Genomic DNA, 16,143 nt, shown 5'->3' with positions numbered 1-16,143 from the left:
AGAAATGGGATATTAAATGTTTGCATACAAAACTTTTACAGACACTTACTTCCTTACAGAATTTGGGTGCTGTCCATTCAGGGCCTGTTCCCAACAGCTTGAGAGCCACTTTTTAAACCCTACAAATTCAATACTTAGGGATCTTTGATGTTCTGTGTGCCTAAGCTTGGGAAAAACCCATCTGCCACTTGGGCTGGAGCTGTGCAGGTGGATTCTTCTCCAGGAACAGCTTCCCCTCTCTTTCCTTAACCTTGGAATTCCCTTGGGAGAGGTGTTATGTGTGCCAGTGCCTCATTTCCTGCTTGCTTCACGTTGGATCTCAGTCCATGCAGATTATTTAGCATATAAATTAACTGCTGGAATAGCTGTATAAACCTGCAGCCCAGCCTCCCACTTAGAAAAGAAATTCACTAAGTGTTGTGGTGGAAAATGTAATTTATGAGCTAATTCGCCACCCAGTGCAGAAAAAGGATCCAGATTTTAGGTGAGTTGTGTTGGACAGGATTTGTCTTTTTGGTTGGGGTGGTTTTGCCAAAAAAGCTTTGGGTTTTCCACCCCAAATTCCAGCAGAGCAGTGCAAGTTGAATTTTTTGGTTTATTTCCCCATACACCCTTTCTTTAACACTGTGATTTAAAACTGAACTGCATGGAATAAGACTCACTTTGGGTTTGGAGAAGTTTAGGGCATTCCAAGACTTAATTATAAATCAAATTGGTTTATAGTCATGCCTATCACTGTATCATAATTCCAGTGGCCCAAAATTTAACTTTCCCTGAAGAGAATTACTTCATTTTAATATCTTTTTTTAAGTAAAAAGCCTAGAATTTCAACAAAAAGTTTTTCTAAATGGGGACAGAAATAAAGATAAGGGCTTTCCAGAATGTTTTGCCAGAATGTCTCCACATTGATTTCTTCCTGGCTAAAAGAATTTGCCAAATGAGAGTGTCCAGCCACTTGGGGACATGGTCAGTGGTGGCCTTGGCAGTGCTGGGGGAACATTGGGACTCCATGATTTTAGAGGGATTTTCCACCCTAAATTATTCCTATATGTTTTTTTTTTTCTGCCACTGAAAAAATATTGCAGTGGAATAAAACATTTCTCACAGAAGATGGTTTGGGTCTCCTCATAATCCTAATTTAATCTGATTTTAGTATCTGACCGAGCTCCTAAGTGCAGCTTTTGTGTAAAAGAAATAAATCTGGATTCTTCAGGAGAAAAAAAAAATCTGTGCATGGCACAGAGTTTGTTCTGTACCTTGGAAAGCCATGGCAGGTAAAGCAACTCTGCTCTCAGGAAAATCCATTTAAAAGTGACTTTTACAAAAACCTAAACCAGAATATTGAAGGGGAAACATTTGCTGCTTTCCTGTGTGGTTTTTGCCCCAACACCTTCATGAATGGCTTTGAAGGACTTGGATTCGAGGTGTTTGTGGGATGTGAAGGAACTCTGGGTTTCTTTCCAGCCCTTTTCTCTCCTGGGAATGGGGAACAGCTCTGTAATGTTCCTGCTGCGTTTCATTTCCATGCCTTGCAGAACAGTTGTGTATCTTCATCTTGAGTAAGCTGTGGGTCAAAAAACCATTGTTTAATTAAGCCTGGAACAATAAATAAACAAAAATTACTGCATCTCCCATGTGGAGCAACGTCAGGTATGTGAGGAATAGATAACAGTGTTTATATTTTCTAAAACTTGGGTGGTTTTTCCTTTCATCTTCTTAGATCTTCCCAGCAGAAAGAACAGCTCAGAGGAGCAGGAACCCCCGTAAGAGTTTGTACATTTTGTGGGTGGCTGATGGTTTTTTAATCAGCATAAAAATACCCCAGTCCTCAGCTATTAACCAGTAATTGGTGGCTGTAAACAGCAATTTGACTGTTTCGCAGGAAAATGTTTGTCCTGCAGTGAGATTGCCTAACAATGAAGTTTGGGCAGCACCCAGATTTCAGAGCCAGTGCTGGATTCCAGCATTCCTGGGCCTGGGGAGCTCAGCTGCCTTCCTGGAGGTGCTCAGAGGTGCTGGGGCTGCCAGGGGTCACTTGATGGAAGGTAATTTTGGGTCTGTCAGTGCAGGTCACTCAGTCAGGGTTAAAGCCTGGTTTGGTTTTCAGTGTGATGATCTCTCAAGGGAACAAGAGTTGGAGAAAAGCTTGTGACACAAAGTGGTGAAATCGCCACTATTGCCCTGTTTCCTTCTTGCTTAACATTTTATTCTGGCATAATGAAAGCACCAAAGCCCAGCTCATTCAGATGGAGTGATGCTTGAATGAAATGTTTGTATCTTTATAGCAGCACAGAGTCATTGAGGTTGGAAGGGCACTCCAGGACCATCAGGTCCATCCCAGCACTGCCAAGGCCACCACTAAACCATGTTTAAATGTGTGAGAAGCAGGCTAAAGTTCTGCTCCTGAGTGGAATTTTATTTGTATTTTTCCTACAGGTAGGAAGCTGTTAACTCTGGTCTACCAGCATAATTATTTAGGTAAAAATACAATTTCAGCTTGTAAATAACTTTCAAGTGCAGGCCTGACCTAATGCTTCTGGTGCTTTTATGGCTTGCCTGCAATGGAATGAAACCCAAAGCATTTGTGGTTTGGAACAAACATTTGTTGACTGTTAAGGCTCCTGGGTGTAAACAGGGAGGGGGAACTCCATTGGATTTGCTGGGTACATTGAATTAAAACCTCTTGTAAAGTACACTCAAGGATCTTGGAGCAGCTTGTTTATTTTAGCTCACAGTTTGTACAAACAAACTACAGCAGAGCAAGGACTAACAGCAACTGCAGATGTTTGCAGCAGCGTGGACCAGTGTTTGTTGCTGTAGCATCACTCAGCCTCATTGGAAATTGCATAATGAGGTAAACAAAAACAACTGGGCTGAGCAATTCCTAGGTGGAGGCACAGGGAAAGTGCTCATAAGTGGATGTCAGGATGTAAAGACAAGTTATGGGGAAGCTACTTCACTCCACAAGTAAATATATACATTAATATATGTATTTATGTATTCTGCTTCACTCCACAAGTAAATATATACATTAATATATGTATTTATGTATTCTGCTTCACTCCACAAGTAAATATATACATTAATATATGTATTTATGTATTCTACTTCACTCCACAAGTAAATATATACATTAGTATATGTATTTATGTATTCTGCTTCACTCCACAAGTAAATATATACATTAATACATGTATTTATATATTCAAGGCCAGGCTGGACAGAGCTTGGAGCACCCTGGGATAGCAGAAGGTGTCCCTGCCCATGGCTGGGGTGGCACTGGAAGATTTTAAGGTCCTTCCAACCCAAAACAATCTGGGATTCTGTGAATAAGTTGCCTTTGACAAGGTTGTTCTCTCTGCCCTGTGCAAGTTGGAGTGGGTTTGTTGGAAATCTTGGATGCTTGGGAACAGGAGAGAATGGATGCACATTAATGTATTGAATGTTTCCTCCTTTTCTCAGCTCTCTGAACACTCTCTGTTGTTAATCATTCACCTGGAGACCCCTTGCATGACGAAGTGGCTCAGTGGCTTTGGCTTTTCCCATGGGAAACACCTCTCAAAGTTGTCCCATCCTGCTTTCTCCATCCCTGATGGCAGGGCAGAGCTGCACAGAGCTGTAGCCATATGAAGTTTCATCTGACATCATAAATTTCCCTCTTACAACTGACCTACTCCTTAAAATTCGCATTTCTTCTACACAGAATTTAAAATAATGTCTCTCAAAAGTGGTTTGATTGAGATAGGTTTAAATCACCTTCACAAATTAAGTGAAAATGGAGGCATTTTAGGGGTTCAGCTTAATAAAGTTAAATTGTTTCTTTTCTGATTTAGCTTCTCAGTAGAAGGATAGAATTCTCTGATTCTGTAAGTGCAGCAGCATGTCAAAAATGAGAAAAACACCTGTATCACTTCAGCTCGACACAAAATTTTGTATGGAGTAAGGATTTATGTAAGAGATAAATACCTACCTGACACCCATTGGCATTTGAATTTATTGGACACGTGTTCTGCATAGTCTGCTGTGCTTCAGCCACTCCTGGAAAGGGAATTTCCCTCTTAATTTTTGCCTGAACTCACCTGTTTTTGCTGTTTTTTCTTGGATTCCCAGTGCTGCTGAGTGTTTGATCTGGAGCAGTGAGGTGCTTCAGATCCCTGTGGGAAGGGCTGGAAGGGAGAGAAGGGAGATGAAGCTTTGCTGCTTGCTAAAAATGACCAGTGCTGTGAAGGGGAATGTGGGAAGGATTCCAGAGTGCTTCAGTGGGTTTCTGTTGCTGCCTCCATCAGTGACTCACTGAAGGATTTTTGGGAAATCACTTGATTTTTGTTCCTCTGATGAGCAATGGCAGCAGGGGGTGTTGAGAGGGCTGGTCTGGACAGAAGTACCCTGCCCTCCACTTCTTGATGCAGATCTGCTCTTGCTGCAATCCTGAATTTCTTCACACTGCTCTTCCCACCCCTCCTGTTTAGACTGTGAACTAATTTGGATCAGGGTGGTGCTTTGCCATGAATTTGTTAAATCCTTGGCTCCATCGGCCAGCCAGCCTGCCAGGATGCTGAAGTGAGCCCAGCTGTCAGAAAACCTCCATTTCCATACTGGTCTGAAGACAAAAATCGTGAAACTGTTTGTTGGAGTGCGATTCTTACTTAATTTGGGGGTTATTAACATATTGTGCTTCCATAACAAATGAGTTTCCTGTGATCTCTGGCACGTGCTGGTGGAAAAGGGCCTGGCTTGGGAATTGGTGGGTTGGTGTGTGTATCCTGTCAGGTTTATTTGTGTTTCACGTCCAGCTTAGTCACCGCCTGAAAGGGTCTGCACTGTGGATATTCCTAATTTTAAAAATCTTGGGTTGTTGGACTTCAAAGCTGCACTGTGCTACTTAAGGGTGTGAATTGGGAGTAGGCATAAACTCAGAGGTGATACTTTAAAAAACACCAACTGGTGAGACTGGCTGAGCCTCCAGAAAACCATTGCCTGTGTCTTGGCTCACACCGAGGCGAGGAAATGAGGAGTGGGGCTCGTTTCCACAGGAAGCAGCTTTGGGAGCCATCTGGATGGTCAGAAGGTGCATGGGGCCAGGTGGGACCCTGAGGAAGTCTGAGCTCTGTGTGTGTTTGTGTCCCCAGATCATCAAGCTGAAGGCAGAGGCGAGGCTGGAGCTGCTGAAGCAGATTGGGGTGTCCGTGGACACGTGGCTCAAGAGTGCCATGAACCAGGTGATGGAGGAGCTGGAGAACGAGCGCTGGGCCAGCCTGCCCTCGGTCACCAACAACGGCTCCGCGCACCTGGTACGGCTTCCTGGGGGGAACATCTCACCAGGGCTGGGCATCTCGGGTTCCAAGGGGGAAACATCTCCCCAGCTCACATTCCCAGGGAGAAACCTCTCCCCAGGGCTGGGGGATCTCTCCAGGGGCTGCTCCTGACTTTGTGTGGGACACAGCAGGTCCAGAGGAGGCCATGGAGCTGCTGCAGGGCTGGAGCCAGGCTGGCAGAGCTGGGGGTGCTCACCTGGAGAGGAGAAGCTCCAGGGAGAGCTCAGAGCCCTGGCAGGGCCTGAAGGGGCTCCAGGAGAGCTGCAGAGGGACTGGGGACAAGGATGGAGGGACAGGACACAGGGAATGGCTCCCAGTGCCAGATGGCAGGGCTGGATGGGAGATTGGGAAGGAATTCTCCTGTGAGAGTGATGAGACCCTGGCACAGCGTGCCCAGAGAAGCTGTGGCTGCCCCTGGGTCCCTGGAAGTGCCCAAGGCCTGTGTTTCTTTGAAGGCTCATTAATAGTTTATAATGTTACCCTGAGCTCTTTGAGTGTGCAGATCCAAGTGTCAAAAATCCCACAGGAATTCCTGTGCTGAGTTTCACTTCAGATCCTCTCTGGTCACGACAGATGCGGATTTGTTGCATGGCTGTGTTACACAGTGATTTTATTTCATTTCTTTTTGCACTCCACCTCCTTTAACTTCCCTGTGTGCCTGTTGGGCTGCTCCCAGCCCCCCTTTCCCAGTGTCCCCCTGGAGCTGAGCCCCCCGTGCTGGTCCCAGGCGGTGCCACAGCCTGGGAGGTTCAGCTCTGAGTCTCATTTTCCCCTTTTACACTTACGTAGGCTCCTGCATTTAAAAAAGGCTCTGTTGACCTTGGCAGGCCAGACAGGGACAGCCCAGAGATGGAATTCTTAGAGCTGGGACCAAAATTAAGCCAGAATTTAGAGGAATTACTGCAGTTTGTAACAAGCAGCACTTTGACTGCAGCCTGGAGGAGTGGGCAGTGTTTAACAGAGCTGGGGAAGGGAAGGCAGCTGGGCAGGGGCTGAGCCTGGAGCAAAGGAGGCTCAGGGGGCCCTTGTGGCTCTGCACAGCTCCTGACAGGAGGGGACACGTGTGGGGGGTCAGGCTCTGCTGCCAGGGAACAGGGACAGGAGCCATCTGTGTATATGTGCAACAAAATTTTTTTTTTTTAATATATATTTTCATCATTTTTCTCATGTATATAATCTGCTTTTCTGTTCATCTCCCCTTCATTTCTCCTGTGTTTGCTGCGTGTCCCACACCTTTATTGTCCTGTCCCATCCACTGATTCCTTGCTGGTGCCACCCTCCATCCCAGACCCTGCAGCAGCAGGATGAGCAGTGTCAAGCCAAGCTCTCAGTTTCCTGTTTTCCCTCTCCATGCCTGCTTCCCAAATGATTCCTTCCAGCTGAGGAGTCGAGGGCAGCCCACATGCTGAAAGTGAAGGAGTGTTTTTCCTGCTCGTGCTGGAAAAGCAGGAGCAGATGTTGCCCAAACCTTGTAGACATGATTTGCTGATTTCCATGATGTCCCAGCTGGATGTCAGCCCTGGCTGCTGGGACCGTGCACAGCAAAAGGCAGAGAAGCAGGAGGGCAAGCCCCAGATTTGCCACAATTTGTGGTTCTTGCTGATCTCCCAAAGCATTGCCCAGCTGTAGGACAATTTTTTGGTTATCCCAGCATCCATGAAGGATAGATAGGGGCGAACTGCTCTTGGGTGAGAGTTAGTGAGGAAAAAATAATCACCAGGACTGCAAGCATTTGGTTTGGAAATAGTAACATAAAAACTAATTCAGTCACAACATGATGAAGCTTTGTGCTCTCCTAGTCCAGGCCTAGAAGAGCAAAGCTGGTTTAGGGAAACTGCACTGGGAATTGGCAGGCTCAGCTTAAGTTTTTTTTGTTTTAATAATCTCTCACTTTTCTGGGGAGCACCAGATTCACTCCCAAATTAATAGGAATAAACACAGGGAAGATGGCTCTACATACAGTATTGCGTTTGATTCACAGAGCTGTTTTCACAGAATAATTCATAATTTTTTACATGAGATAAAGTTATTTATTGAAAACATAACCTGGGCACCAGGCCAAAGCACAGCTCCTGGCAGTCTCACCCAAACTTGTATTTTTCCAGAGCATTGACTTCAGGTTTTATTTAAACTTTTATAACAAGTTTTACAAATCTTCCTGTCTCTTAAGAATTTTTGTAATAAACTGCAGCAAATCTGTTGTGTGGAATACACCAGCTAGAAGGTTGATTTGGAGGTTTATTTTTTTTAAACTTTAGATTTTTAAACTTTTTAAACTTTTCACTGCAGATTTATTTTATAACACATGGTCACAGGTACATTAATCTTTCAGTAGCATAAATTCCCTTTTTTCCAATACACTGTTTTTTGTGCCATTGCAATGGCATCTCCAAAGTTCTTTAGTCACAGATTATGTGAAAAATTGATTTTATAATGTCCATTAGCTGAGCTGGATCTTCCAAAATCTTCTGCAGTACTTCTTAAAGTCCAGGTGCTTTTGTTTGAACAAAGAAATCCCGCTGAGTTACTTTCAATAACCATAAAAAATACACACTGAAAAATATTAACCAGCTCATTTTTATTGTTATTCCTTCACCAATTTTTAGCAGCTGCTGTAATGCCAACTGGAATTTGTTTTACCAGGTCAATGCTGATGCAGAAAAGGAAGAAGGTGAAGAGTTTGAAGACAGCATGGATGTTTTTGATGACAGCAGTTCTAGTCCTTCTGGTACTCTCAGAAATTACCCTCTCACCTGCAAAGTGGTTTATTCCTATAAGGTTGGTGATTTTTTAAAAATTATTAGAAAAATGAATTGCATAAAAATAAATAATAAATGTGCCTTTGGGAGCTCGAGGTTTGCTTTTGTGATGGGGTGAGATTCAGGGAGAAGGGTTTTTGTGAATGGCAGAACCTTCATTGGGATGTTTTAAATCATGTTAAAACTTTCAGTTTTTTTAAAAAAAATCACTTCTAGTAAAAGTAGATGGGAATGTTCTTTCCACTGCCCATGCCCTAAAAGTGACTTTTCCTTTTCCATCCTTCCTGTCCTGCATTGCAGGCTTCTCAGCCAGACGAGCTGACCATAGAGGAGCACGAGGTGTTGGAGGTGATTGAAGATGGAGACATGGAGGACTGGGTGAAGGTATCATCCTCTCAGCTTGTTTCCATGAGGTGGGGATGGGAGGGAGCGCTGGGGCTCTCTGCAGAGCAGTGCCCCAGGCACAGAACGGCTCCTGTTGTTGGTCCGCAGGCACGCAACAAGGCTGGGCAGGTGGGCTATGTGCCGGAGAAGTACCTGCAGTTCCCGACCTCCAGCAGCCTCCTGAGCATGCTGCAGTCCCTGGCGGCGCTGGACTCCCGCTCCCACACCTCCAACAACTCCACGGAGACCGACCTGCTGCCCGGCAGCCTCAACGGGGACTCCAACGGTAAACCCCGCCTGGAAATACACAGGGCATCCGGCTGGCCCTGGGGAACGCTCTGCACACGGAGTCTGGGAGGGTTTCCCACATTTCATGGAGTCACAGAGTCATTAAAGCTGGAAAAGATCTCCAAGATCGTGAAATCCAAGCTTTGACCAAATCCCACCATGCTGCAAAGTCTGCTCAGTTTTTAATCCTTCCAGGCATGGGAACTCCACCGTTTCCCAGCCTGTTCCAATGTTTTAATCACTATTCCAGGGGAGAAATTTTCCCTAACACCCAATCTGAGCCTCCCCTAGTGCAATTTGAGGCCGTTTCCTCTTGTCTTATCTCTGGTTTCCTGGGAGAAAAGGCCCCACCAGCCACAACCTCCTTTCAGGGAGTTGCAGAGTGGGACTGACCCGTATCTGAACACAGCCATCCCCAGTAATTATCTCAGTAATTATCTCTCATATTAAATTTGCGTAATTCACCTCCTCAGCTCATACTGAGATTAAAATTAAGGAAATTTTAGCTGAGACCAAAATTAAGGAAAACTGGAATAATCTGCCCCAGGAATAACAGAATCTTTAAAAGAACCTCAAAATCCCCAGCTCCAGCTATGAAACTTGCTGTAACTTCCATTTTTACCTTATCTCATTGGCTTTTTTTTCTGTTCCATGTTGCAGTCTGTTTTGTAAAAGCACTTTATGATTACGAGGGGCAGACAGATGACGAGCTGTCCTTCCCAGAGGGAGCCATCATCCGCATCCTGAACAAGGAGAACCAGGATGATGATGGCTTTTGGGAGGGGGAATTCAACGGCCGCGTCGGGGTCTTCCCCTCCGTGCTGGTTGAGGAGCTCACAGCCTCAGAGAATGGAGAGACTCAGTGGATTGGGGATATCCAGGTATGGAAAGAGGTCTTGGCTTCGTTTATTATTTGCTAAGTTCTGTCACTTCTTCGGGGAGAAAAAAAAAAAAATCAAAACTAGTTTAAGAGGGAAAAAAAAAAAAATCAGAAGCTATTTAAGTTAAAAAAATCAGAACCAATATAAGGAAAAAAAACCAACCCAAGCCCTCAGTGCTTGCATTTTAGTTTCTTACCCAGCCTCATGATGTATTTTTGCAAATTTGTAAATGAAGGCAGATATTTGGATAGAAAGCAATCAAAGGAGAAAATTCGCAGTTTACGTCCTGTCATTAATTTATGAGACGAAGATGTCAGACCCAACCTGGCAAAAAGAGAATTACAGGCTCTTTCAGCCCTAATTTAGTATCTTCATACTTAAATCTGTTCTGCATTCTCTCAGTTTTGAGGGGCAGGATACTGCCAAGTTTTGGATTACAGTAATTTTTGCAGCAATGTCCTCATTTCTACAGCGTAGTTTTATAATCCTTATATTGTATTAGAAATTCAGACACATTCCAGTGTGGAGTTTGGAGATAGAAACTGCACTTCCATGTTTCTACAATGGAATTTTTGAGTATTTTTATTTCTTGATTTAAGAATACCACAAAAATGCACATCTGAATGCATTTTGAGTGGGGATAAAGCTCACGATCCCAGCACTTCTGTGTGAACCCCACTTGGCCGAGCAACCTTTTTGTTTCGAATAACCTTCAAAAATCCTCTCTGAATTACCTGGGAGAGGGTGAACATTTCTGTTCAGTGGCAACCTGTGATTTTAAAAAATTGAATCCCTGTTGGATACCTTGGCTTTCCTTCCCAGACTTTCCTGCCAGCTGCTTTTGCTCTGGCAGGAGGGAACTTGCTGGAGTAGGGATGGGTTGGAAAATTGGTGTGTGTGTGTTAAATGCGCCAAGGAGGATTTACTGCAGCCTCTCCCTCTTTTTGGCACAGGTATCCCCCACTCCAAAGGCCAACAACTCCCTGCCACCACTGCCTCTGTATGACCAGCCTCCCACCAGTCCCTATCCCAGCCCGGATAAAAGAGGATCCCAGTTTTTCCCCAGGTCTCCATCGACGAATGGTGAGAAATTTGCAAACGTTTTGGGAAAAGGCTTCATTTAGAAACCTTTCAGAAAAAAGGAGCATTTTTACAACATAAATTCAGCAATGCTGAGGGGCTTCTTTGTAATGGGGTGTTGCTTATTCCCTCAGAAAACAGCTTTGGTTCAGAGTCCCCTGGATTCTCTCAACCTCCACGAATTCCTGCAGAAAGTTCCTATGGCAAACTGCGGCCTGTAAGTGACCAGCAAATTCTATGGGTTGTATTGATAAAATATTTTATAAAATATTATGTAAGGTTATGTTATTACATTAATAATATATTATAATAATTTTATAAATATTATAAAATATTGATATTCAAAGGGTAGCATTCCCTGAACAGAGCTGAAAAAGAGGTGGGGAGCAAATGCCAGAGGAGGTCAGTCCTATGGTTTATACAGTTCCTTTCCTGTATATTTGGGATTCTGTTTATTTCCACCCCCTTTGGTTTGAGGAGTTTGGGTTCATGATCCCCCCTAATGATGAAGGTTTTGTGTTGTTTTTGCTGCCTGGAAAAGGGAAATTTGCCAGAAAAGGAAGGGAAGAATTAAATCACTTAGAACTTGACAAATTCCATCTCCTACGATTAACTTTGAAATCAAGTTGTGGGGTTTTCAAAGCCCTTAACCAAATCATACTAAAACATAACATTTTCCTTTTCTTGACCTTCTCAGTGAATGAGGTTGCAGAAAAAGAGCATTTTTGGATATTCAAATAATATATTCTGAATATTGAGGTAGTATTAGGCAGTTTGGTGGAGGATTGCTCCACAGTTCCCATTTTCCAGAGTAAGTCTGGTGTATTCTGAAATGGTGTCCTGAAAACCCTGTTGGCACCTAAAGTGATCTGTGTCAGGAGCAAGAATAACTGGTGTGGCAGAGTGTGAAAACAACATCACATTTTGGGTGTGTATTGCTGAGGTCAGTGATTGATGAAGTATCAGTGAGTCAGGTGCAGCAGAACATCCTGGCAGTTCCCTCTCCACAGAAATTGCAGGCAAAAGCACCATCAGATCCAGCATGTGATGAGCCTTTCCCAGGTTTCCATCCTGGCTGATCCATGGAATAAATCTGGGGTTGCACCCTGGAGGGAGTTTGTGACCGGCCATAAGGAAAATCCCTGGTGGCTGAGCTGGCAGCACTGGAGCTGCATCCCGCTGCACGCACGACCCGTTTGTTTGCATCATCCCTAGGGGTGCAGGAGGTGCAGTCTGCATCATCTGCAGCTCAGTGCAGGAAGTGCCGGGGGTTTCTGGTGGCATTGGGCCGTTCTGGGGTGGTCACAGGCTGGTTCTGAATGTTGCAGGTGCGAGCAGCTCCGCCGCCCCCGACGCAGCACCACCGCCGGCCCACGGAGAAGATCGAGGACGTGGAGATCACTCTGGTGTAACGAGGGGACCGGCTCATTAGTAGTGCTACAATCAAGGCCAAACACAGCTTTTGGTCAATCTCGTTTTTAGGCACCTTTGCATGATGAAGACTTGGACTAGAGCGAGCGATAGGGAGGATTTTATGTGGCAGTGACCTGGCGGATTCCTTCCCACAGTCATGAATATTTTGTGCCTTTTGGTTTTTTTTGTTTGTTTGTTTGGATTTCTCTACATCGTTCTTCTTCTCTTAGCACAAACCAAGACAGGCCAAGATTGGCTTTTTTTCTTGGCTGGAGATGCTCCATTTTGATGTGGAGACAAAGAAAGAGCCCCGTTCATGCAGCTTAGTCTTAGCATCCTTTGCTCCTGTGCATTAGTACAGTATATTACTGTTGCCATAGGAATGTGTTAAAGATTGTGGATCCTTCCAGTAGCATCACCTGCCTGATCAGGTATTCATCAGAAGAATGAAAAAGGGAACAGAAAAAGAAGTCTAAAGGAGAGGCTGGCTCCTCTTGAATCCCCCTGCAGAAAGGAAGAGATGGGAAAATGATCTCCTGGAGAAGCAAGAGTGTTCATTCCATGGGTGCTCCCCTTGTCAGTGATTCACAGCTGAACATTCTGCCTTTGGATTTTTGTGTTTACTCAGTGCATTTACTCATAGAGGATCTAACATGGAGGTGCTGAACCAGCAGCAACATCTTCTTCCACAGCAGAAACCAACGGGTAGAAAAGCAAAAAAGCAAGTGAGATTTTTGTCTAGATCTGGAAATTGAGCTGCTTTTTCTTTTCTTTTTTTTTTTTTTTCCCTCTCTTAGCAGATTTTGGGGATTTTGGTTCTTTTGTTGGGTTTATTTTATTTTTTTAAAGCATTTGGGTCACTCTTATCCCAGTTATTGCCGTGTACTTTATTATCCAACGTTAGCAGTGTATCTTTGTCATCAAACCACCTGAGTTCTAGAGTTAGCAGTTCCATTTAGAGTATTTACATGCATTTAGTTGTTGCATTGGATGGCCCTGTAGCCTTTTCCCACCCCAATCCCATTAACCAGCCAAAGCCAGGGAGCCAGGAGCAGCTCCAGGTTCTGCCTTCACACCACCTTCGTGCCCAAGATGTGCCCAGTTCCTCTCAGGGAAGAAACTGAAAGGAAAAGAATTTCATATTTCCCTCAGAGAGCTCTGAAAAGGGAGCTTGGATTTTGGGTTTTTTTTGAGAGAAAAGGGCAAAGAATATTCTGAAGTTGAATGTGGAGCGGAATGGTTGGAGGAGAGGGAAAAACTGGATGCAAGCAGGTTTTTCCCTGGGTACTGACTAAAATATTGTCAGCATTCTCCATCAGATGAAAACTTCAGTTCAAAGGCATCCCAAGGTTGGGTTTGGAGCTGTTTGTGGGTTCTCTTGTGTCTTCATGGTTTTTTTCTCAAAGCCAGTAAGTTTTCAACCTTTAGTTTACTAACAAGGGCTATTTTTTGAGGCTGCATTTACAACAAAAACCCAACGACTCATCTAACAAGATTTGATCATAAACTTTGCACATACTTGGAAATCCCAGCCCAGGCTGGGTCTCTGGGACATGCAGTGCTTGCCAGTCTCCTTTCCCAGTGGGATCCTTAACCAAGAGTGGGGCTGTCTGAGGGCAACAATTCATGGATCAGTTATGGAATCAGTGACTGTCCAATGAAGTCTTTTCCATATTTTATTCCTTCTTTTGCACCTCTTGTCCTGTTGATCTGTTTGAGGTCTTTTTATGTGTTTATCAAACTTATTCTTAAGTTTAAAAAGAAACGTTTTTTTAAAAAAAAAAAGGTTTAACTGTTTGCAAATATTTTGAGATCTTTACAATGCAGAAGAAAACCAAGTTTTTGCCATAATGTTCATGTTCAATTCTTTTGGCCAGTTTCACCAGTTTCATGTTCAGTTTTTTGGCCAGGACACAGGTCTGTGTCCTTCACACCCGGACTTTCAAAAATCCAGAAAATTTTTATTTAAAAGTCTCTTTAGTTGTATTTTAAAATATTTTCTGTAAGAGCTGCTAATTTTATTTAAAAAACAAAAGTGAAAAAAAAAGCAAAAAAAAAAAAAAGAAAAAGGAAGAAAAGTTGTAAAAAGATGCCTCCTTTTTAACTATGATTTCTTCATACAGGGCATGTATCGGCCGTCGCATCGTGTACAGCTCAGTACACCCTGAAAGCATCAGTGCAAATGCTTTCTTTATATTGGCTGTAAAAAGTTTGTATTTATTATGTATAAAAAGTTGAATAATAAAAAAGTGGAACTAAATCCCTGCTGCCCTGGGAGATTTGGGTGGTGGGGAGGTTTGAGGGAAAACCCAGGGATAAAAATCAGCGTTTTCTTGAGAGAAACTTGGTGCTTTTACACAGAAATTTGAATCTTGTGCTTCAGGAAAAGGACATCCTTAGAATCAGCTTTAAACATCTTTTGGAGGGGGCACTTATACAAAGAACAAAACGTTGCCAAAAATCGAAGAGCCGGCAAAAAGGCTCCAGTTATCAAAATAATTGCTTAATAGCCTTGATGCAATTAGGATAATTGCCTAAAGAAAGCCAGGGGAGTGATTGATAACAGCCCTTCAGAGTGATTGTCCCTTAATAGGCTTGATTTGCCTAATTGTGCTAGGAGCATTCCCTCTCCAGCTCCGGGATCCCTCTGCGGGCTGCATTTCCACGTTGGATTTTCTCACTGCACTCAGAAGCTGCCTGTCACTGACCTCCTCCTTGCTGGGCCAGTCCCAGGTTCCCACAGCTGGTAGGTGCCAAATATTCCATCATTTCCACTGGTTTTGGAGACTCTTTTCCTCATGGAACAGAGCACTCTGCTGTGGGGTTGCCTTGGATCTTTTTGCACTTCCACTCTTCCCACTGAGCTGTTGCACAGGCCTTCGCTTTTTCCCCTGAGCTCCTGCAGCCTCTTCCTTTGAGAAATCCCATTTTTCCTGCTTTTTGTATGGATTCATGGTGCTCCTCTAAAAACTGTCCTGCCTTGCTGCTTTGACAGCTGTGTCCTTTTCTTTTCACTGTTTGCTTGTTGCTTGGGGTCAAGAACCAGCAGAGCTGTGCTGTGATCCCATCATTCTTGCCGTAAACTGATTTCCACGAAAACCTCTTGTCCCTGAAGTGCCTTTCCTGCACTGTGTGAGGAGCACAGAGACCACTTAGAGGCAAAGAGAGATGCTGAGGAACCACAGAGGCTGCAGGGCTCTGTTTGCTGCTTGGCATAGTCGAGAGAAGGAATTTGATTTGGGGAGCTTCCCCAGTGCAGAGGGTGGAATGTGGGTCCCTGCAGGTCAGCAGCAGATCTGTTAGAGCCAGGCTTTCCTCTGTGTGCTTTGGTTGCCAGATTTTGGCTTTAAACTGAAAGAATGGAGGTGTGGATTGGGAATTAGGAAGAAATCCTACCCTGTGAGGGTGGGGAGTTCCCAGAGCAGCTGTGTCTGTCCCAGATCCCTGGCAGTGACCAATGCCAGGGTGGACAGGGCTTAGAGCAGCCTGGGACAGTGGAAGGTGTCCCTGCCCATGGCAGGGATGGAATGAGGTGATCTAAGATCCCTTCCATCCCAAACCAGCCTGGAATTCAGTGATTTTCAAAAGGTGAATAGGACTGAGACTGGGTAGAAGAAATGGGGGTAAACAATGTGATGTTTACTCCAAATTTTGCCAGAGTTTCTTCTAGTTTATTTTACTGAAATATTCAAAGGAATCAATGCAGGGGGCAAGTTCTCTCTCCCTTCTAGCACAAATGTCTCTCACTGCTGATAGTAATTAAAAAAGCAAACAAAAACTGCACCATCTTCTCTAAGTAAAGCATCTTCTGCTGCTTGGAAGTCTGGCTGCTCTGCAGCTTGCAAGGTCCCTGTAATTAATAACTTGTAAATCCCAGCATGGCAGGGGCAGGATTAGCAGGGGATCCACCTCAATCAATCAGCCTTTGGAGCCTCCCAGGAAAGAGAGGATGCCACTGCCAAGGGAACAGTTCTGTCTCCCCATGTTTTTTCCATTTGTACATTTGTTGCCCCACATGAAAAT

The 16,143-nt window shown here is 44.2% G+C and overlaps 1 protein-coding gene across 2 annotated transcripts in view; it reads left to right on the top strand.

Annotated features, from left to right (window-relative positions):
* FCHSD2 (FCH and double SH3 domains 2) overlaps positions 1-14,379 on the top strand; it is a 120,194-nt gene extending 105,815 nt beyond the window's left edge. For both annotated transcript variants that reach the window (XM_063150229.1, XM_063150228.1), the window contains 8 exons: positions 5,130-5,291; positions 7,959-8,093; positions 8,375-8,458; positions 8,567-8,744; positions 9,407-9,627; positions 10,581-10,710; positions 10,842-10,924; positions 12,036-14,379. In XM_063150229.1, coding sequence (XP_063006299.1) covers positions 5,130-5,291; positions 7,959-8,093; positions 8,375-8,458; positions 8,567-8,744; positions 9,407-9,627; positions 10,581-10,710; positions 10,842-10,924; positions 12,036-12,119 — 1,077 coding nt within the window. In that variant the 3' untranslated portion in view covers positions 12,120-14,379. The remainder of the gene's footprint in view (positions 1-5,129; positions 5,292-7,958; positions 8,094-8,374; positions 8,459-8,566; positions 8,745-9,406; positions 9,628-10,580; positions 10,711-10,841; positions 10,925-12,035) is intronic.
* The last annotated feature ends 1,764 nt before the right edge of the window (positions 14,380-16,143 follow it).

This window comes from Melospiza melodia, chromosome 2 (assembly GCF_035770615.1).
Source record: "Melospiza melodia melodia isolate bMelMel2 chromosome 2, bMelMel2.pri, whole genome shotgun sequence".
Taxonomy (NCBI): domain Eukaryota; kingdom Metazoa; phylum Chordata; class Aves; order Passeriformes; family Passerellidae; genus Melospiza; species Melospiza melodia.
Note: the sequence above shows the minus strand (reverse complement) of the source record. Positions and strands in the feature narration are given on the sequence as shown.